The following is a 23,069-nucleotide window of genomic DNA, read 5'->3' on the forward strand; positions in this document are numbered from 1 at the left end:
ATGATGGATAGTTTCCAGATGACAGAAAAGTAAGACAATCTTAACATAGAGTTATATATATATGTAAGCAAGATAATTGTTTTTTTGGGGAGATGTTTTATCATTTTATTTGTTATCAAGTCGTGCCCAGGAGATTTGTTGGGCTTTGACCTTTGTATAATATTTGAAATTTCATTTGGAAAGACGGGTTTGATGGGACGAGACATAGGTAATGAGGCATCAATGAATTTGTTTATTTTATCTAAATGTGTGGTATTAGGAATAATGTTTTGGTGAGGTGCGAAAATATTCGAGGTGTTCCCCAAAAAGATTGGCTTTGTCTAGATTTGAAAGTGCAAGCGAACCATCTGATTTTTTAATGGGACTAGAGAATTTTTTTAATTTAAGCAAGTTTTTCGTGGTTTTCCATAAAGAACCATCTTGTATATTTAAAAGTTTAAATTTAGTGTCAAAAAGATCGTTTTTGTATTTTTGGATTAATTTTTTGATGGTATTAGACTGATTATTGAGAGTTGATTTGTCTGAAGGTAGTCTTGATCTTTACCAAAAGAGCGTGTCCTGCGTTTTTCAGCAATTAAAGCTTTTATATTAGGGGGTAAAAGATAATCGTTGTGTTTGGAGTGAGAATTTAGATTAGGAGGATAAGAACAATCATAGACTACTGATTGGATTGAGCTAACTAAATGTTGAGCTGCGGATTCTATTTCGTTGCAAGACTTGAGAGAAATTTTTAAATTTGTACTATTTACTAACGACGCACAGTGGGAGGAATTGCATTTCTAGCTGACCAAAAATAAAAATTTAGGTATGGTGATTAACGATTACAACCAGGAATATTTGTTACCACTGATATGACGATGGTAAATATATCAAATTATGTAATAATTGTTAATTAATGAACTGATAGGAGTAGGTAAAGTACTGAAAGATTATTGAATTTAGCGTATCATATGGTAATCGCTTGTTATTCACGCAGTTTTCATTTTAGTTTGACCATTGTCGTTATTTCATAAGTAAAAATCTAATTGTTTTTTGCTAAATCAAAAATAGATTAACCAATAGAAATAATTAAGTTATATTTGTTCTCAGTACTATTTATTAATTAAAATGTCGTAATAAAAATTCATAGATATCATGAATTTAAAGAAATTCAAATTTATTTAATTTTCATTTTGTAGACATTTTTTTTAGAGGCTCTTAGAGATGTGAATTCTTTTTTAGTTTAAGCTTATATATATACACTTTGAAATATGACATTTATAAGTTGCCCCAATTTTTCCCTTATTGAAATAAATATATTTTTCTAGATGAAAGAAGCAACGTAAAAAATGGCTTTTTATTCGAAGTTTTGAAAAATAATGTTTCTGCATCAAGTACTTATGAATCACGAAACACAATGATAACTTACAAAAATCATAGGCTGGGAGAAAAGTGGGAGTTTAGAAGGCAATGAGAAATTTGATTAATGTATTAAAAAAAGTTGAAGAATTTAGTAGTAAGTTAAATAAGAAATAGTTACACTCGAATCACTTTTTGACTAAATTTTTTTTTAAAAAAAATGATGTGGTTGGATTTAGAATTTAAAATTCTTTTATTGAAGAAATGTAAAGAATCGTATATACCTTTTACAAGTTCTGATAGACCACGTTAATCTTTTTTAGAATCAAGTGATCGTTCTAAGCGCAATAAAATAAAAAAACTTGAGAGAAATAACTTCATTATATAAATGAATCTGTGCAGTAAAATTGACATTGTATGTTGAAGAAAAACGTGCTGCATAAGGATATAGCATTTATCATTAATACTCGCATAACTAAAATTTTGTATCACAAAACTAGATTAGGTGCTAAAAAACATGAGGCTGATATATATCCTTCGTATGATAGAGTTCAGTTAGCTAAAGATAGATGATAACCTGAAAATATTATTATAAGCGAAATAATTCCACTTTAGAGGCAAGGGAAAGTCAAAGGAAGATGCCCAAGAGGCAAGTAATAAAAACTATAATCGATTCAGAGTACATCATTCTCAAAAATCATAACGTATTTATACAAACACATATTTTTTTAATTTCTTATTAGTGTCATTTGATCTATTAATTACAAGTTTAAGAACATAACTTAACAAATCAAAAACTAAATTACCTCCAGAAGCCATTAATTTACTTGGTATCGAAAGCTCAGAACAGAAAAAAATAGAAACTTGTAACAGTGAAATAAGTAGTAGTTATTCTGAATTTTTATTTTTATTAATTTTTTGGTTATCCGATTAAGTATCAGATAAATTAAATATTTGAAAATAATGCATTTTTTTTTAAATTTCTTACATAAATGTTTATTGTTAAAAAATAAAATTATTTTGTTTGTAATATTATCCAACTTCATAATTTCAATGTTTACTTGCCTCAACTGTATTTTCTAAACAGTTATCTATATCGAGATAAGTATTGAAGTAAGTTATTAAAATTAAAGTAAGAAAATGTTTGTGCATATTAAATCAATAAAAAAAATATTTATTTGTGAGTGTCGAACTTTGTTTGATAGGTGCTAAATTTTTGGCCAGCTAGAAATGCAATTCCTCCCACTGTGCGACGTGGAATAATGATTCCGGTTGACTGGACCTTTGGAAATGGAGGGAGGAGGAGAAATAAGAATTGGAGGTTTCATAATGTTTAGCATAACTGGTGAGTGGTCTGAAGATAGATCACATACATTTTGAATGTTGTGAATTATATGATTGGGGATTGACATTATAAAAAAAATCAAGTAAGTCAGGTTGCCTGTTTAGATGAGTTGGCCAGTGGCTTGGACCTGGGGGGGGGGGGAAATTACTGAAAGCTTATTCGTTTAAATGGAATTGAAGAATATTGACCTCTGGTGTTCGGTGGGGTGAAAAATGTTCCTTCACTGGATTGAATCCCCTGTTTGTTTACATTGGTGTTATAGTTCACATATTTTTTAGAATTTGGGTTTGACTTGAGATTGGAACGTTGTAAGATTTTTTGGACTGATTAGCCGCGGTAATTCGCTGTGTGGTTACCACCACACAAGGCACAGGTTGCAGGTGTATCTTTTGATTTTGTGTACTGTTGGGTAGGGTGGAAATCGACGCAGCGAACACATCTAGGAGGATGGATGAACACAATAACTCTTGGAGTGGCCGAACTCCTGACAGTTGGAGCATTGGATGATTTCTCTTTTTTTATGTTACTCTTCTACCGTTATTTTAGTGTGGAGTAGTGATGTTAGTTTGAATATCTCGTTGTTGATTTGAGTAGGTTCAAGGTCAACAAAAAATATTGGATGGGGGCGTTTGGTAGTTTTGTAAATAATATTAGTGACTTGGCGGACTGAGTAGCCAATTTCTTCAATAGAGACGCCAACTTCTGAAGTTGGAGCTGAAGAGTGTAACTTGCGAATAACAATACGAAAAGTTTTGTTTTCACGGGCTTGGTATGTATGGTATTCTACTTTACCTTGTTTTAAATATTTAATGATCTCTCTGTACAAGTCGGTGAATTGGTGGTGCTAATTTTTAAATTATTAGCTGATAACTTGAAACTGAAGTTTTGAGAACCAATCAATTTTATTAATTGATTACGTAGTTCCATGTATTCAATAACATTGCGAATGAATATTGGAGGGGGTAACGGAGTGTGATTGTTTTGAACATCGGAATCGTTTAAGTTGATTTTTGATGTATCGGACATTTCGGTAAAATGTTCAATGTCATGAATATGAAGAGAATCATAACTATTTGTGCTAACAAAGACAGGCTTAGGTTTCTTTAACTCGGCTTTTTCGGTTGAACTGGTTGAAGAAAGGTTTCGTTTAGAATTTTTTTTGGCTAATTGAAAATCGTCATTTTTGTTGTCCGAAAAAACTTCATTAGAAGTGTTGGATTGATTTGAAACGCTCTGTATATGGTTTACATTTTTATTATTGGAATTTAATTTATTTTTGTTGGTTTGCGTATTAGAAGTGTGCGTGATGGAAGTTGATAATTTAGTAAGCTCAGGCATTATTAATTAAGATAAGATTAGAACGTCCACCGCACCGGCCGGGCCGGGGGGCGTATTACCAAACCGACTAGAGCCCCAGCGCCGTATACAAATACGCCGTTTTCATTGGTTTATTTGAAAAAACCGCGCAAATATGTTTTTCTTTTATCAAATACAATATTATTGATAACGTTAATATAAAAATATTAACTCGCAAAAATAAACAGCAGTACAACAATAATTTCTTAAAATTCTCAAAAGAAAGGGGGTTAACTTTGAAAGATACTTTATAATTTATAATACAATCTGATGTCTGAATGTCTGCCATGACCATGATTCAATATTCTCAAAGAGAAATACTCTTTATCTACTGACACAGTAAAATCAACTTACAAATCAAATTATTAGATTATGTTGTTATTCAATGTTTTCAACATTTTAATTAGGAATCAAATTAGATTATAAAAAAAAAAAAAAAAAATAATGAAATTTATTATTTGTTTTATGTATTATAAATAGTTGGTATAGGTATTAATATTACTAACCAATAGGCAATTAGTAACTAAAATATTTTTATAGTAAAATGTATCTAAGTAATATGTATTTGTTATAAAACACATAACAAAAAAAAAAAAAAAACCTTAATCAGAATTTTAATTGTAATCAATAACAATAACAATTTTTTTTAAACTTAATTTGATTTATACAGTTATTAATTAACATTAGGTAATTAACAATTACAATTATTAAATATTGGACAAAATGCATTTAATGATTTTTCCAATGACTTTTAACGTTTAACTGGTTTTTAGCCGTATTGTAGCTAAGTTTATGACTAGTACCTCTGTACCTACACATTATAACTAAAGTCTTAACATAATTAATTATTATCTAATTTATTATATGATTATATCATATTGAATATGCATAGATATTATTATTATTAGTTTTTAAGTTGAATAGGTATAAATAAATATCATACAACATTGATAATATTAATATAAATTGATAAGGTTAATATTATATACCTAAGTTAAAAGTTTGAACTTTTCAATTAAAACTGTTTCAACGTTTCACTAGAAAAATGAATTTTGATTTATTAAATGAGTATCTATGTCAACTTAAAGACAATTTTGTGTTAGTTATCGACGAAAAGAAAAGTGATGTAGAATCTAATGTATATATTGTTAGAGCAAATAATATTGAGAATAATGAATCTGCCAAAAAGTTTATACATTTGTTCACAACAGTAACAAATACATCATATATATTTAATTTTGAATTGCAAAATCCAACCAAGTAATATATTATTTAAATCCAAATTAAATATCAGAATAAAATATAATTCTATATTAACAAGTGAGCTTAAGTAGTTATATTTAAAATATAACGTTAAGTTCGCAATTGAAGCGCAAAAGACTCTAATCGATAGATTATCGTCGACGAAAATTCACAAATAACATGGAGTGGTTAGAGTTCAAAACGTGATAACATGATGAGGATTGTTGGAGGCTTAGGTCAGTTCTCCTCATTGATAAGAGATAAAAATGAAGTTTCCAAATTCATTGATGCCAACGTCCAAAAGAAAAATTCTCTCCAATCCAACCTCTACAGTGTCATTAACATAATAACAAAAAAATCCCTGAATTTCAAATTTATTTATTTTCAAATTCAAATTTCAAAACCAATGTTTTTTAAAAAAATAAAAACCGGTCTGTTATTCCATATATGAATGATCACAAAATATTATAGCTTGAAACTTAATATAGTTAATAGTTCGTAATAAATTACATACGAGGCAAAAATAAATGATTGCGGGGTGTCGCGGCTAATGACAAGTTTTTATTTAAAAGTAAATTGTGTCTTTTATTGTGAGATTTTGAAGTTATTATAATCTAATTTAGTTTTAAACTATAAAATGTTTGTTTTGTCATTTTTTTCCTAGTAAATTGGGAGAATCAAATCCTAGTGTGTACTGAAGCGTTTGTGGTAATAAAACACTTTTGTAAAGTAACAAGATGTTTCTGTACTTATCCTGTACTCGTTATCGTGGTCACCAAAAGGAGAATTTAATAAGTTTTAACCGAAAGGTATCGATATTTACTCTTTAACGGCCTGACACTCAATAATCGAAATATATCTGTTATATGTCAAGCCTTTGCGTGGCCTATACGACAGGTCATACTGTAAAATACTATAAGTATATCTATGTGAAAAATGTTCGTAAGGTCATCAGGTGATCGACAAAACGCGTATGAAATGTAAAATTTCTAATTGTTTGTTTTATTTAAAAGAAAATTGTTAAAATAAATTAAATTTCTACTTTAATTATTCAAATCTGCTTTGATTATTTATTTAGAGTATTTGTGATACAATATATGATTGTTCAAGAGGTGGTGATGTGCTAATTGCAATAAATAATAAATACATAGGTACTATTCTCGTATATTACCCTTACCTCCCTGTTCCGTAGAACATTTATTTGTTATTGTCAAAATTAATTTCGTTTACTATATTTTAGGTAATGCTTATTTTCCTTCTCGCCCACCTATAACGTTATACAATAAAAAGTTCAATAATATTAATGATCTATTCATTTCCTATCACTACGTTTAAAATATAATTTTATTAGGTGATTATAATACGCCAAACGTAAAATGGCAATTCACTTATCCTTCCTGTTCACCTAACTATTTAAATTTAAATCAATTATCAGTAGACTTTCTATCTAAAATTTCAGTTTTAAGTTTATCCCAATTCAATACTGTTTTAAATAAAAATAATACCATTCTTTATCTAGTTCTTTCTAATATTTATAATATTACAGTTTCTAAATTTACGACTCCTCTTGTTTCTTGTGATGTTCACCATCCATCTTTACTTATAATTATTCCTATTAATACTTATAAGCCTATTGATTATAATTTATTTACTATTGATTTTTACTCGTGTAATTACTCTGATATCATTAAATGCTTAGGCTCAATAAGTTGGGTTGAAATATTTTCAAATCTTAATGTAAATGAAGTTACAAATTTATTTAATTCTATTATTTATAAAATTATTGATATATTTGTTCCAAAAAAAAATAATAACTCATCAAAAATATCCTATATGGTTTGGTTTGTAACTAAAAAATTTAATATTTAAAAAGAAAATAGCTCATAAAATCTTTAAAAACTCGTGCCATTAACGATTATAATAAATTCTCATTTGGCTCTCTCTAAATTAAATTACCAAAATTATTTAAAAAATATCCAGGAAGATTTTAAACATCAACCATCCAAATATTGAAAATTTATTAATGAAAAACGCAAAAAAACATTTCTACCTGACTGTATGTATTTAAATAATTCTAAATTTAACTCTCCAAATTCTATTGTTGAAGCCTTTGCTCAACATTTTACTATTGTTTTTGAACATTATGATAGGTAACTCAAAATATATTGATCTAAGTGCAGTTTCTCCGAATAACTCATTGCTAGCACCTTTATTTTCATGTAAAATCATTTTAATCAAAGTTTTTAATGCTTTAAATAACTTTAGTTCAAAGTGTGGTCCTGGACTTGATTTAATTTCAAGACAGTCTTATCAATAATGTAAATTTGTCCTCTCTTCTCCTCTACTTTATATTTTTAATTTATCTTTATCTAGTGGTATTTTTCCTGATAGATGGAAAACAAGTATTATCCTTCCTATACCTAAGACATCATATGACTTATCGAATATTTCTAATTACAGGCCTATCTCTTTACTTTCAACTGCATCTAAAACATTTGAATCTATTGTGTCGGATATGATAACTCCTGAACTTGACAGAATTATTGTTGACGATCAACATGGTTTTAGACCGTCTAAAACAACTACTACTAATTTACTTACCCTTCAACATTCCATAATTGTTGCTTTTTAAGCTGGTTTACGTATGGACGTTATTTATACTGATTTTGCTAAATCTTTCGATAAAGTTAATCACACTATTCTTTTACATAAATTAAAATATATTGGCGTATATGGTCTCTTCTTCAATGGATTGAGTCTTACATTTCACAGCGTACTCAAATTGTTGTTTATAAAGAATTTCAGTCAAAACCAATATTAGTTACTTCGGGTGTTCCTCAAGATTTTCATCTAGCCCCAATTCTATTTCTAATATATATTAATGATAGTACCTTTAAAACTATAGTGTAATAAAAAATATAATACATGTATATTTAAAATAATTCTCACTAGAAAACTTTTGTCTTTTATGCAATATTTAAATTATTTTCATACGTATAAATAACTATTCCCAATAAGTACTACAGGAATTGAATGTAAATAGTTAATTCAATTATTATGGAATCAATGTTTGGTATATATTTTATATGTAGCTGTAAATATATTATTGTTAAAAATAATAACTATAATTCATAATCAAGGGCTGGTTTTATCACTAACCAAGGGAGGGGCTAATGGAGGTTTAAGAATTTAGTTAGTTGGTTTTTTAAATCTATATAAAATTTTAAATTACAGAATATGTTTTTGAGTTCCTCATAAGTAAGTAATTTTTTTCACAATAATGACAAAGTTTAAATAGTTACATTATTGGTATCAATTTTAATCTGAAACCATTTTAAAATATAGGTAAATACATATAATTAATAACAAAAGTGAGCTATTTATTTATAAAAAAAATATATGAAATAGGTACCATATTCATCAATGACCATTAACAGAATTTTATTATAATTGATTTAATATTTTTAAAGAAAGTATCATCAATCAGTTAATTATATATTGAAAAATAAAAGATTTATATATATATATATATATATATATATATATATATATATATATATATAAATAATCTATTTAAATTTATATAATGCGCATCTATGAACTTACACAATGTCACTTGAATTGTGATCTATATCATGCAGGTTTAAAAGAGATTGTTGTATCATAGTCTATGTCTTTAACTTGTTATATGTTTTTTGGAAGTTTAGGATATTATTTTATTATTCCTTATTGCTGTTATAAGCAAATTTATTTTTATTAAGCTTTATTGAAATAAATTCCAAAAATCAAAATGTTTCACCGTTTTTACAATTAAGTACTAAAAAGCTTATATAGATAGTATAGTAATTGCCATTGGTATAAAGATATACAATATTAAAACAAGATTTATATATTTCATGATTATTATATACTTTGTTATGTTTTGGTATCTATTTAACAAATATATAAATGTTGTTTATACATGACACTGTAATAATTACTCTTAAATTTGAGATTTAATTATAAAAAATTAATTTAATAGCACATAACCAACTGTAACATAAATGTCGCAACACGCAATTGGCTTAATAATTACAATATAAATTAATATAAAAATAATGATATAAAATACAAATAAAAAAAGGATGGATACCATTTTTGAATGTTACATATTGCAGTAGAATATTAACAAATTATGTAATACATAAATGATTAAAATATAAATTAAATAACAATTTTATAAACTTACAATAGAAAATTAACAAGTAATGATTAAAATATAAATTAATTAACAATTTTATAAACTTACTACAATAGAAAATTAACAAGTACTGATTGAAATATAAATTAAATAACAATTTTGTAAATTGACTATACTATGTTTTGGAATATCATTTAATAATAAAAGGATACAAAACCTGAAGTTGGAGAAGAATCTATTGATCACCTTCCTAATAATAATAAAATTAGCTATCAATATTTTATATACATTAATTTAAGTTAAACATTTGTATTTCAACAAACCTGTGGATATTATCCGATTTCATCTTGAACATATTCATCAACACAGTGTCCAGCTCTTCTCAAAAACATCAACAAGTCACCGTCTTGATTCAGCTGCTATACGCATTCTCTTATCATTATAGATGTATTTTCCCTCTCTTTTTTGCACATTTAATTTCTAACCTAGTAAAGTACATACAATTTAAAGAAATGAACCATAATTGAAACTCAAAAAACTAATTATATATATTTTATTATCATGCAAGTATGACTAACATACAATTAATTAAGCAAACATATTAGACATAAAATTAAGTATATTATATATATATATATTAAGTATTAGTATTTGAAGTAATAATTATTAAAACTACTCAACATCAGATTAAGCATGTCAAGGCAATACCGCAGTTAAAGCAAATAGAGAAAATATTGGATAATAAAAATTAATTATATGTAATATTATATCCAAAATAAAATATCTAAAATGCATATTAGTTTATCTGGCAGGTATTATCATAATAAAATGTTATTTACCTTTGTATAATGAAACCAACAACATACTAATTGACTATTTGGAAATATTTCCCTGATAGCATTCATAAGAGCTCGTTCATAATCAGTGACAAAACTTATTCTATTATAACGAAGAGGTAAAATATTGCGTATTACTGTAAATAATGAAGAGTAAGTTTCTTGTGTTTCACTCCTCAAAAGGGCATAGACCATTGGAAATGCCTAAATGAAAAATAAAACATATTAAATAATATCTTAACTGTATATTAACAGTATTATAACCAGAAGGTATTGCTTACAACATCTTTGTAGAGTACTTGAAATGTTAGGAAAGATCCCCTGGAACTTGAGGAACAGTTTTATATGTGGCATCTACTCCAACCAGCTCTACAGAAGTTAACTCTTCGCGATATCTATAGATCGCATCAATGTTGGCAAAAACAACTGCTACACTAATATCATTCATAATCAGTTATTGTTGAAAAAATGTTGAGGGTATAATTTGAAATGTGGATGGTTTGCGGTGTTTTTGGTCTCCGCAACCTTTTCATCTTTTTCAATCTTTCTGAGGACTGGATGCACATAAACTTTGTGGCTACTTCTTAGTGTCTACCAATATTACAGTTCAATTACAAATTACAATTTAAAGAACACTGTTAGTCAATTGTTAGCAAATAAATATATTAATAATAAAATAATGATTTTAATAGTATTATAAAACATAACAAAAATTAAATTAATCTTATCATAGAAAATTGTCCTAAATTTTGATTTTGTATTAAAACATGCTACAAGAAAAGATCATTAAAATTTAATATCTTTAAATCCTAACATATCTAGTAAAATAGAAGCGTATTAAAATAATTAGTTTCATTTGAGTTATAATTTTATAACTCTGACATTGCATACACATAACAATGATTATACAATAAAAGTAAACTTACCTAATTATTTCACTGTTATAAATGCTTAGAACTGACGATGTTGTAATTGTATGATCAAGACCTCTTTCACTGATTGCATCCCTCAAGAATGGTACATATAAGTCAAAACTAAGTAATTATTATTATTTGATTATTATAAAATATAATCGCTGAAAGTTTTTTCATGAAATAATCGCAGGTGATAGTCTTAAACAATAACCAAAGTGATAATGATTTATAATTTTAAAATGTAATCAGTAAACCGTTAAATATATAAAATACATAAACACAGTATATCCTAATTCTTTGGCGTTAAATTCCTGGCAGTAAAAATTTTGATTCCGAACAGTTGGTGTTTCACATAGACATAATATTATATTATGTCTATGGTGTTTCATGATAAAATGTTTTCTTATCATTTTTATCTCTTATCAATGAGGAGAACTTACCCAAGCCCGAGGAGAACTGACCTAAACCTAAGCATTGTTGGGAGCATTTTATTATCGTCTGGTAAATTTATTTTATTTGTTATTGGTCCCACTGTACCGGGAGATACTTGATAACCTCAATTCACAATGTTTCTGTTTAATGTTAGTAAACTACATTTGATCATTACTTCGATTATCTTTATTGTTTTGACGAGTTTTCTTCACTTGATCTGACGATTAGGACTCATTTCTTCAGGTCTATACTTACGTGAGTATTTCTTTAAATTTTAGCAGTAGTTAAATATGAAAGTAGTAACCTAACAGTTTGTCATAATAGTCTTAAGTAATTTAAGAATCTAATTTTGTTATAAATTTATTTTTATTAACATATCTATTAGAAGAGAAATGGAAACTTTGATAGAACAGCAACGTCGTTACCACGAAGAACGCGAGCGCTTGGTCGATAGTATGGTGAAAGAAATGCTGTGGAAGAAACCAACAACAAGAGATGTGATAAATTCAGAACATAGGCTTAAACTGTTGCTTGATCAATATATGGAAGGAACTAATAAGCTAAAAGAGTTTTATGAAGATAAAGATGGCTTACGTAAAGAAGAAATTACTTCAATTTCGGGACCCAACGAGTTTGCTGAATTTTATTTTCGTCTGAAAAATATTAAAGATTTCCATAAGAAACACCCCAATGAAATATCAGTACCACTGTCAGTTGAATTTGAAGATTTAAATAATCTTCGGGAAAATCCTTCAGAGGAAATGTCTAATATGGTTGATTTTACAGATGAAGAAGGTTATGGAAGATATTTAGATTTACATGAGTGTTATGAAAAATATGTAAATTTAAAAGGAGTTGAAAAGGTTGATTACATTACTTATTTATCCATATTTGACCATTTGTTTGATATTCCTAAAGATCGCAAGAATTCAGAGTATAGAAAATATGTTGATACTTTATTGGAATACTTGCATGGTTATTATTTACGAATAAAACCTTTACATGATTTAGACAATGAAATGGATACTGTTCGAAATGAATTTTTAAGTCAATGGGAAGAAGGCACTTTTCCTGGTTGGCCTAAAGATACTAGTAGTGCTTTAGCCAATGTAGGAGCACATTTGGACTTATACGCCTTTTCATCTTGGGAAGAGTTGGCTTCCCTTGGACTTGATCGTTTAAAATCAGCTTTGATGGCTTTAGGATTAAAGTGTGGTGGAACTTTAGAAGAACGAGCTCAGCGGCTATTTTCTACTAAAGGAAAAACTTCATTAGATCCGGCATTGTTAGCCAAAGGTAAACCTGGAAAAATGAACCGTAGTAAAGAACAAGAAAGGCAAAAAGAATTAGCAATGCTTGAGGCCCAAGTGTATAAATTTTGTGAACTTTTAGCAGAACAAAGATTAGCTACAAGAGAAAATGTTCAAAGAAGACAAGCTCGTACCGAAGGAGAACGTGATGACTCTGAAAATGAAGCAAGTGCATCAGAATCTGAAGAAGAGCAAGGTGAAGATATACCATATAATCCAAAAAATTTACCTCTTGGTTGGGATGGAAAGCCAATTCCTTATTGGTTGTACAAATTGCATGGATTAAATATTAGTTACAACTGTGAGATTTGTGGTAATTTTACGTATAAAGGTCCCAAGGCTTTTCAGCGACATTTCGCTGAATGGAGACATGCACATGGTATGAGATGCTTAGGTATTCCAAATACTGCACATTTTGCTAATGTTACACAGATTGAAGATGCTCTTGCACTTTGGGAAAAATTGAAGACTATGAAGCATGATGAACGATGGCAACCTGAAAACGAAGAAGAATTTGAAGACTCTCAAGGTAATGTAGTGACAAAGAAAACTTATGAAGATCTCAAGCGTCAAGGTTTATTATAAAATTATAAAAATTATAATTATTTTAAATTAAAATATAAAACATCATTTATTTAATTAGAAAAATAACATTTAAAATTATCATTTTTATTATTTTTGTTTTTTTTTTTTTTTTTTGTATCTAGTAGGCAAAATAATTTACCTTATAATATGTAATCATAATATTATCAATAATAAATGATATTAATTATCACTTATATTCATCATATGACTAGAATGGATTATTAGAAAAGTAATAAGTATTAATTATAGTGTATGATTTTATATGGATACATGTACTTGTATACTTGGTACTTGTACCTAACCTTTATTCAAACCTTCTAAGCTGAATATAAATGTATATCAGCTGTCATAATTTTATCTAAATTTGCATTTGTTATCTTTGGTATTATATAGACTGGAATTAATGATATAAAATAGAAACATTAATTAATCAGAATTATTGAACAACTGATAATATAAAGAGTATTTATATTTTAATTTAAGTTTTTTAATAAAATTTGTTTCTTGTAAGTGAATACTGAACTCTTCACGACTTAATTTATTTCAGTAAAATGGAACCGGTTTTTGTTTATGGAACATTAAAACATAATCAGCCTAACAATTATCATCTCAATGACTCTAAAAATGGTTGTGCAGTATTTAAATCGTCTGCCAACACTTTACAAAAGTATCCCTTAGTAATATCAACTAAATATAACATACCATTTTTATTGCTAAAAGAAGGTACTGGATATGTAAGTGAAAATTGTTAAATAAAACAACATTCAATATTTTATTGTAGATGATAATTTTAGGAAATAAATGGTGAAATTTATGAAGTTGATGCAAAGATGTTGGCATTTTTGGATGAATTTGAAAATCATCCAGATTTTTATAATCGTCTAAAGACCAAGGTCAAATTGCAAAATGAAGATGTTATTGATTGTTGGGTGTATTTTTTACCAAATTACCCGGATAATTACTTGGAATTACCTTACTTTGACAATTATGATTCTTATGGTGAACATAAACTTCCATATGTCACAAGGTACCAAAGAGATCCAGATGACAAATTGTGGTTTCCTAATTGGGGTAATTTTAGTTCATAATGTTTAAACCTTTTACAGTGAAGAACTAAAATTATTAGAATAAAGAATCAGCATTTCAATATAATCAATAAAGTAAGTTAAATAATATTTATATTAGTCCAATATTTATTTTGTAATCAAAAGTGTACAAAAATCTAAAATTATTATTTGTTCTACACTAGTGCAATTTTTCGAGTAAAATAATATTGCACTTAATGTTATACAAACAAATTATTCAATAATTGTAATTTTTTCCATACAAAATAAAGGTGCTAACAATACATTTTAAATAATTAATAATTTCAATAATAAAAAAACACTTTCTTTCAACTTTAATTGACTAGAAATAAAACAATAACTTGTAGTGCTGCCAAAATTTAACAAGTTAATAAATATAAATAATTTTAAACAAATTGCATTATCATTGATTTATTGCTACTGAACAGCTGTTAATGTCAATGATATTTATTCTATAACATTGCACGTGCTGCAATACAACCAGTGCTACTTCTTCACGGCCTAATTCAGTTAATCGATCAATTAACATCCCTGAAAAATGAATTAACACTATGTTAATATTAAATTTATTAATATTTAGATTCAGTGCTAATTATTATCAGTGTTTGGAAACAATGTGTATTTACACATTCATGTTCACATTTTGTAAATGACACGCAAACATCACTCGCTTTTCTCATAAATGAGGTTGATATTTTTAATGAATTTGAATGATTTTTGGGGAGTTTAAATTTATTTATAATTTCAAAAATATATATATAAACAATAAACATTAATTATATGTAAAGTGGTTAAACAATAGATAAAATATAACTAATACATTTTTTAAGATCCCATTTATACAGAATGTACGTTCATAAATAAAAAATAAAAAATTTAACTGAATGGCCAAATGAATGTGTTCATTTTTTTGTAAACCTTGAACGAAAACGTGTTCACTTTAATAAAAAATTAACATTAATCTGAATAAGTTATTTTTTCTATGCACTGAATGTAAACGTGAATGAATTCAATTTTTAAGTGAACGTTTCTAACACTAATTATTACCAATTGTTGGTGCAGGTTGAACAGTTGTCCATGTATCTATCAGTGCTAAAAAGGGACTGGTTGGTCCGTTGTCAAATAGTTGTACTTTTGAATCCAATCCAATGTTGAGAGCAAATAATACCCAGTCTCTACCTAATGGATGCACAGGATCAATAAGACGACTTAATTCTTGTCGACACATGATACTCAATTCTGTTAGTGGCAAATTTTCTGTACTTAACAACATGGTTTCCACCTTGAAATATTAGTTTATAAATACAAGTGTTTTAATAAATATATACCATTATTAATAGAATAAATGATCACCTGATCACACCCAAAAGCAATTATGTCCAATATACATTCTTTTTTAGTTTTTTCAGGATCAATAACATGAGATTTGAAATCAGAATTTTTTCTTACTGCATAGAATATATCATCAACACCATAACTGCGGGGCTTTGCATAATGTTCAGACAAATCTGAAGGGCTAAGAAATTCTTTGATTACTTTTAATCCTGGACATGTTTCAATTAATACCTAAAATAGTAATTTACATTATATTACCTTATTCTAAGGAAAAAGTTTAAAAAAAACTATTTTTACTAGATTAATGGAGTGCAATATTTCTTCTAGAAAATAAAAGCAGGTATAACTTGATGATTTTGAACCACGTATTTTTACTTCAATACAACCATCTTGTTCAAGGGATACCATGCACTCAATATTGCTTATACACAATATAGTACCACCATACCATTGATATAAATAACTGTCCATATCTTCATAATAATTGTTTTGTAGATATCGTAGTTCTACCTGAAAACAATTTTAAAATGATTTAGTAATTATAAATTAAAAAAAAGAAAATTAATAAGTGTTAATACTTGTATTCGAAAAAAAATTGATGTTAAAAGTTCTAGACACTGTGGTTGAGGACTCAGTCGAATGCCACCATAGCAACTATCAACACTTTTACCCCAAGGTTTCCATAATGTTTCATCTTTTTCTCTTATAATATACCCTGGGAATTCGTACTCAATATCTCCATCATTATCATACTAAAAATAATTAATATATATTAAAATATACAAAAAGCAATTATTAATAACAAATGAGTTTAAATAGGAGGGTATTTAAACTAATATCAATAATAAATGCAACACAATTTGATTACTAGTTAATATCAATTAATTTTCACAATTACAAGGCTATTATACAATTAATTACAAATATCTATGTTGAATACAACAAAATATTATTTACAGATTAGTTACAGCAATAACTTTATCTATGTATAAATCATACAGAATTCAATAGTTTTCTTACCCACCATGCAAAATGTTAAGATAATATTTTATAATATATAACCATTATATTAAAGAATAGTATAAATATAGTATGAGCACATTTAATCTATTCTGTGGTATAACTAAGTTTGCAAAATATAAAAAAGATAAAATAAAACACTTTTATAATGCTTTGTTACACTTCTAAAAAATTAAATAAAAAAATATTTTGGAGTAATTTATTATTATTTTGAATCCCTCAGATATTTTGTCACTATTAATCTGAAATTCTGAGTATAGTTAAAATTAAAACCATGTAATAATTTGTCTTACTTGAACACATATTTTCATGGTTTCTAGTAACTGAAGAACAGACATGGCATCATAATGAGGAAACATAATTTGGAAATCATTTGCTTGATATGAACCAGACATACGTGTCTGACTGATTAAAAAGTTAACAGAAAACAGTGTACCAATAATACTTGTTCCAAACCAATTTGGAGATATAACAATCAGATCTGGTTGTAAGCCTGACTTTAAATATAGAACCTATAAAAACAATTAATAAATACATTATATTTTTAAAAATTATATTCTTTAAAAAAACTAGTTGACTTACTTCTCCCAAATTTTGTAGTTGGATTAGTAATATGTTTAAATGTTGATTAGTAGCTAACGGGTTTACTTCAAGATGAATAGTATCGCAAAAAGTCTTCCAAGACAAAACTGGAAAGGGATTTGCAATTTTTCTTAGCTTAGGCAGAAAATGTTGTACAGCTTCACAAAAACCACTCATGCGTGGAATATTCTGAAATCAGTAATAGTCTTACAATGATAATATGTTAATAGTTTTATGGCAAATATTTTAAATAAATACATTTTAAACAATCAAATATAATGCTGAATACCTACTTAAGAATAAAAATAACTTAATTGTAGTGTGTACCCTAATAATAATAAAATACAATTTGTGTGAATCCTTTGTACCACACATTATGTTAGTGCTGTTTGAATTAGATGCGCACAGTGAAATTTCATTAGTGCACATATTTAAAAATAAGATAAATAAAAACAAATGTGCATTAATGAATAAAGTTTAAACCTTAATTCTTGTTATTGATGATTTAGTGTTATAATAGTTTTCCCTAGGTTGATCATCAAGTAATTTATAACCGCCACGAGTGAAGAAGGACAGCTTATTTAATTTGTTCAAACTGTTTATACCACAAACGTCACCTTGGTAGTAACCCTGATAGAAAAGTTGAATTTAACTATTGTGTTTAAATAATTATTGTGTATAGAAGAAAAATGTTATTTTGAATAGTATTTAATTGTTTTTTCATTTTAACATTATATTTAAAACAATAATAATAATAATAAATACTTACATAGTGAAGTTGTTTTTTACAAGAGCTAATGGCTTCTTTTAAGTTTTTAATACTCAACGAATCAACTCCCATTATATCAAAAAATATTAATTGTTCATATATTTGAAATATATGTCCATATTCACTTTTTACAGTTTTAATTAAATTATCAGATGTATAACACATCCTTTGACCATTATGTGTTGCAACTATTAACAATGGCACTAAATGATTTGAAACACCATTTTTATCTAAAAACATTGAAAATATTTACATAAAATAATTATTTCAATCTAATTAAATAATATTCTAGGCTTAGCATTTATTTATTTATATGTATAAACTATTTATTTATTTATATATTAAATGAATAATAAGAGATCATTTAAATATTTTGTAGTACACACTTATTAGTTCAGTAATTTGAAGTCTTGCTTGAACAAAACTCAACCAAAAACGGACAGTTTTCAAAATTTCCATTGAAGATTGTTGCTCATTATAAACAATTACAATTATTTTGTTGGGCGTATTTTGAATTATATGATGATATGAGTTGTAATAAGTATCTTCTCCAGAAAAGTCCCAAAACGTGCATTCATTGATACCTGATAATTTTTCCTAAAAAAAAGTTATGAAACATGTAAATAATATAAACAAATTATATATTTTAATTAATACCTTTTGAACTACTATACCCCGAGTACCGTCATGCTTATTATAGTTTGAAGTATTTGACATATTATATTCTGTTAGACTTATTTCGTTTCCATTATTGCATTGACCTTGCGATGTAATAGTTCCTGTTAAATATAATTATGAAAAGAGTGTCAATCAAACCAATTAAATGTGTACTTACTGTTGTTGTTAATTGTTCTTAATGTATTTCGTGACTTGTCAAGTAGTATTGAAAATAAACCTAGTTTCATTAACCGTATAATTGATGACTTGCCAGCGTTGGAATGTCCAAAAAATAATAAATTTGTGTTCTGTATGTACTCATTTTTTATTAATAGTTGCTGAATATAGTTTTCCCTTGCACTATTCTGTAGTGGAAAATAATAGTAAAATAAAGTCATTATCAATAAAAACATGTTTAGACTGAGTAAACTTACAGTTTTTAATTTAGTAAAAATAGACACTATTTCTTTTTGATTATTTTTTATAGCAGTGATTTCAGGTTTAATATTATCTGCACTACGCTGCTGAGGATCACTCCCGGCTATGCATAAGCACCTAATTAAAAGTTTTAAATTATATCAATACTATTAAATAATTTTAACTATTAATAAAATTAAAATATATTACCTAACAATTTCAACATGTCCATGCCTGGCTGCTATATGTAATGGATATAAACCTTGACCGTTTGGATACTCAAAACTGTAGCCCAATTGTATTATTGTTTTTACGCAATTTATTAAACCTTCTTGTACAATAACGTGAATTGGAGCATTGCCTTCCTAAGTAAAACAAATAAATATGATAATGATTTATTTAAAAAAAAAATATTAAAAACATTTTTACATTATTGAACATTTCTAAATTTCCAGGAGCATTGTGTAATAAGTATATCGCAACATTTTCATGTTTCTCTGCAATGGCTAAAAGCAGTGGTGTATCCAGATTTTTGTTTACAATATCTGCTGTGATAGTGTGTTCTGCCAATATCATTACACACTCTAAATATCCATAACGACTTGCAACATGCATTGGAGTATCTCCACTCTAAAAATAAAATAATAATATTAATAACAGTATTTGATATTTTAGACTGTCAGCATTGTTATACATTGTTTTGTTCGTAAGCAACTTGTGGCTGTTGTGAAAGTAGACTTTTAATCACAGATATGTTTCCATGATGTGCAGCCAAATGCAGTGGAGTGTTCCCATTAAAATCTCTGGAGCATACACTGCTGTTTTTCTTTAACAAGACATCTACGATATGTTGAAATCCGCAGGCAGACGCCAAGTGCAGAGCGGTTTGTCCCTTCTAAACATGCATTAATAATAATTTTATGACCGTCATGTGAGTCCATTACTTGTTTTATGTACAACAATGAATGCTAATTTCAAAACATTTCTTAACATCATTAAATGAAACAATATTAATTAGTGCACATTTTCATATTTTTTAAAGAAGTATATAAACGTGTAAACTCTTGGTTTGCGTTTAAAGACTATAGCTGTCACTAGCCATGATATCAATGACCACATAATCTTATAGAGCAATTTGAATTAAATAGCACAGGGTAACGTAAGATAAATAACTGCAATACGGGCATTAAAAGACACATTAAAACATGGAAATCATAAAATGATAATAAAATACATTTCATAATTTTTTAGTGAAATTTGTTACACGCAGTTCGGAAGTTCTGACGTATTTAAAATACATAATTAATAATGATTAATATTTAATAGTTGTATCACACATAACTGAGCTCTAGTAATACTATAATATTATTTTCACAGCTAATAATGGAAATAATACTGTAATGAAATGCTCACATTGTTTTCGGCAAAAATGTCCGGGTCATCCTTGTCGATTATGGACTCTGCTAGTTTTTCGTCCGCTTCCTCCAGCGATTGTAGTAACGACGTCATGACTCTGGTACCTGGGTACACACTACGTTATATCCATTCGGTCCACGGAACCGTGGAAATCCGGCAAACAGTACATTCGTTTATAAATAAACGCAATTATTAATTTCCAAAGAACCATTATCGATAATCATTAGCAAACAACAATAATAATGATACAAATAAGTATGGCCAAGTGCCAACTTCTGTTATCATATCGTCGGTATCATTGTCCCATGTGGATAACACGACTATAAATATTCTATCTAATAACCAAGACTATAGATTTATTAATTCGTGTGAAAAATTGTATAAATATAAATTAATGGTCAGAGAAAAAAGTGTTCACTATGTTTAAATTATTCATTATGCGTGTAAAATACACGTAAATTACATTTTATTTAAATTTAATAATTGTATTTAAATAGTTAGGTACAGTCAGGCCCGTATTTATGGAAAGGGGCACGGGTAGGCACATGGCCGGGGGCGTCAAGTCTCAGGGGCGGCAAAATATTTTGGCAAAATTAATTTTAAAAATTATGTACCTAATGAAAATAAATAAATAAAACAATAAAAAAAATAAAATAGTATGTTTTATTATGTTATAATTTGTTAATTAAAAAAAGTATTAAACGATTTTCATTTATAAGATATATTTTAATATTAAAGAATCTCGATTATGGACGAAATAATAAGTGTTATATTATTATTATTTATTGGGGTGGGTAATAAATTATATGTCCGAGGGTGCCGAATTTTTAAATACAGGCCTAGGTACAGTAATGACCAAGGCTAGGATTTGTATGCAATAAAAAATTGTAAAATATGCATTTTATTTACAAAAATATGCAAATATATACATTTAAATTTTTATAAGGTAAACACAAAAATATAGGTACAAAAAAAATATTTATTTATTGAAATACATTAGTGGTTGGCTGTGTATCTTAATATAATATAATTGAGAAATAAAATAAAATAAAATTTATAATTCACATTCAATACGTGAGTTACATGCTCGATCACATACTTATTTAAATTTTCGAAAATTAATGATCGACGATTGGATCGTAGTACGGCTTTGTATTGACTGAAACTCCGTTCAACGTCACATGATGTATTTGGCAGATATTTAAATAAAGAAATTTGTCCTGGGGTTAGGTTACAACTGAAATTGTCCTCGTCCAATTCGCCATTTAATATTTTATATATTGATTGTAGAGTTTTAAATCCTTTATTTTTTTTTTTTTTTTGTAAAACCAAGGATATTTTGTTCATAACTTTATAGTTTTTATTATAAAAATAAAATATATGTTTAATAAAAAAACCAAGTTTTATACTTTAATCAGCAGGGCTAGAATTAAATACTAAATATTAATATAAATTATGAAATATACCATAAAACAGAGGTTCCCAAACTATGCGCCGCGGCGCCCTGGTGCGCCGCGGTGTGTTGTCAGGGGAGCCGCGGCTAAGCCTCGATGTCAACTATGTTATCTGGTCTAAAAATAAACAACGATATTTTATGATGACGAATACCGTCATTTTTATTACCATTATCTTGATTCCTACAATAAGTTATTATTACTATACTAATCAATTATTGTATTTGATATAGATAAACGACTGTTCGTGTCTGGTGAAATTCGTTTTTGCGTTAGTACCTATTTATTACCTATACACGTATATGTATCAGTCTCGGTGTATTATAATATTTTGTTAAAGTTTCTTAAGAATATATATATAGTAAGTTCTGTGATTTTCTTTAAGTTGTAACTTTGTTCTGTGTTTATTTATTATGGATCGATTTTTATTAAACAATCGTAAACGTACGAGTACATGTGAAGACGAAGAAATTTTACCATCAACCAGTCGCGGTGAAACAGTAAAAAAGCGAAAATGTCATCAGTATGATGATAGTTATTTGGATTTTGGTTTTACGTCAACAGAAATTAATGGTGAAGAGAGACCACTATGTGTAGTATGTATGAAAGTTTTAGCATCAGAATGCATGTTGCCGAGTAAATTGAAGCGCCATTTAGAAGCAAACCACAAGTATATGATTGACAAACCTCGAGATTATTTTATTAGAAAGTTAAAAGAACTAAAACAGGAAAAAAGTACGTTTTTCAAGAATGCACCAATACCAACCAATACTTAGATTGCATCTTATAAGGTGTC

At 27.5% G+C, this 23,069-nt stretch overlaps 4 protein-coding genes and 1 pseudogene across 5 annotated transcripts; 3 read left to right on the forward strand and 2 right to left on the reverse strand.

Moving 5' to 3' along the window:
* Window positions 1-9,591: 9,591 nt before the first annotated feature.
* Window positions 9,592-11,383, reverse strand: LOC112691500 (annotated as a pseudogene).
* A 406-nt stretch (window positions 11,384-11,789) lies between these two features.
* On the forward strand, window positions 11,790-13,597 carry LOC112691499 (splicing factor 3A subunit 3). The gene is made up of 2 exons (XM_025565761.1): window positions 11,790-11,898; window positions 12,029-13,597. Exon 2 carries the CDS (start codon window positions 12,036-12,038, stop codon window positions 13,536-13,538), a length of 1,503 nt encoding a protein of 500 aa, XP_025421546.1. The 5' UTR covers window positions 11,790-11,898; window positions 12,029-12,035; the 3' UTR covers window positions 13,539-13,597.
* A 492-nt stretch (window positions 13,598-14,089) lies between these two features.
* On the forward strand, window positions 14,090-14,626 carry LOC112691506 (gamma-glutamylaminecyclotransferase-like). Its single transcript, XM_025565772.1, has 2 exons — window positions 14,090-14,272; window positions 14,333-14,626. Exons 1-2 carry the CDS (start codon window positions 14,090-14,092, stop codon window positions 14,624-14,626), a joined length of 477 nt encoding a protein of 158 aa, XP_025421557.1.
* Window positions 14,627-15,018: 392 nt separating this feature from the next.
* Window positions 15,019-20,912, reverse strand: LOC112691498 (death-associated protein kinase dapk-1-like). Of its 2 annotated transcripts, XM_025565759.1 has the most exons (17): window positions 20,817-20,912; window positions 20,098-20,298; window positions 19,833-20,033; window positions 19,614-19,768; window positions 19,421-19,541; window positions 19,165-19,351; window positions 18,987-19,108; window positions 18,716-18,926; window positions 18,330-18,559; window positions 18,044-18,190; window positions 17,561-17,749; window positions 17,272-17,490; window positions 16,537-16,710; window positions 16,256-16,468; window positions 15,977-16,189; window positions 15,671-15,905; window positions 15,019-15,154 (listed from the first exon to the last, which is right to left on the reverse strand). In XM_025565759.1, the coding sequence occupies exons 1-17, from the start codon at window positions 20,910-20,912 to the stop codon at window positions 15,027-15,029; spliced, it is 3,042 nt and encodes a 1,013-aa protein (XP_025421544.1). In that variant the 3' UTR covers window positions 15,019-15,026. The 2 variants fall into 2 exon arrangements, with proteins under 2 accessions (XP_025421544.1, XP_025421545.1); XM_025565760.1 differs by lacking the exon at window positions 18,044-18,190 and having other exon boundaries at window positions 15,027-15,154.
* A 1,774-nt stretch (window positions 20,913-22,686) lies between these two features.
* LOC112691507 (protein FAM200B-like) lies at window positions 22,687-23,049 on the forward strand. Its single transcript, XM_025565773.1, has one exon. It carries the CDS (start codon window positions 22,687-22,689, stop codon window positions 23,047-23,049), a length of 363 nt encoding a protein of 120 aa, XP_025421558.1.
* The last annotated feature ends 20 nt before the right edge of the window (window positions 23,050-23,069 follow it).

Source organism: Sipha flava, unplaced genomic scaffold, assembly GCF_003268045.1.
Source record: "Sipha flava isolate LNK unplaced genomic scaffold, YSA_version1 624_pilon_pilon, whole genome shotgun sequence".
NCBI classification, from domain to species: Eukaryota; Metazoa; Arthropoda; class Insecta; order Hemiptera; family Aphididae; genus Sipha; species Sipha flava.

What these genes read in the sequence shown, in the direction of transcription:
- LOC112691499 (XM_025565761.1), top strand. Translation starts at nt 12,036, where the DNA reads ATGGAAACTTTGATAGAACAGCAACGTCGTTACCACGAAGAACGCGAG.
- LOC112691506 (XM_025565772.1), top strand. Translation starts at nt 14,090, where the DNA reads ATGGAACCGGTTTTTGTTTATGGAACATTAAAACATAATCAGCCTAAC. An exon ending in TAAAAGAAGGTACTGGATAT is followed by an intron (nt 14,273 to 14,332) that starts GTAAGTGAAAAT and finishes TGATAATTTTAG; the next exon opens with GAAATAAATGGTGAAATTTA.
- LOC112691498 (XM_025565759.1), bottom strand. Translation starts at nt 20,912, where the DNA reads ATGACGTCGTTACTACAATCGCTGGAGGAAGCGGACGAAAAACTAGCA. An exon ending in ATTTAGAAATGTTCAATAAT is followed by an intron (nt 19,769 to 19,832) that starts GTAAAAATGTTT and finishes TGTTTTACTTAG; the next exon opens with GAAGGCAATGCTCCAATTCA. An exon ending in GTAAAAAACAACTTCACTAT is followed by an intron (nt 18,191 to 18,329) that starts GTAAGTATTTAT and finishes CTTTTCTATCAG; the next exon opens with GGTTACTACCAAGGTGACGT.
- LOC112691507 (XM_025565773.1), top strand. Translation starts at nt 22,687, where the DNA reads ATGGATCGATTTTTATTAAACAATCGTAAACGTACGAGTACATGTGAA.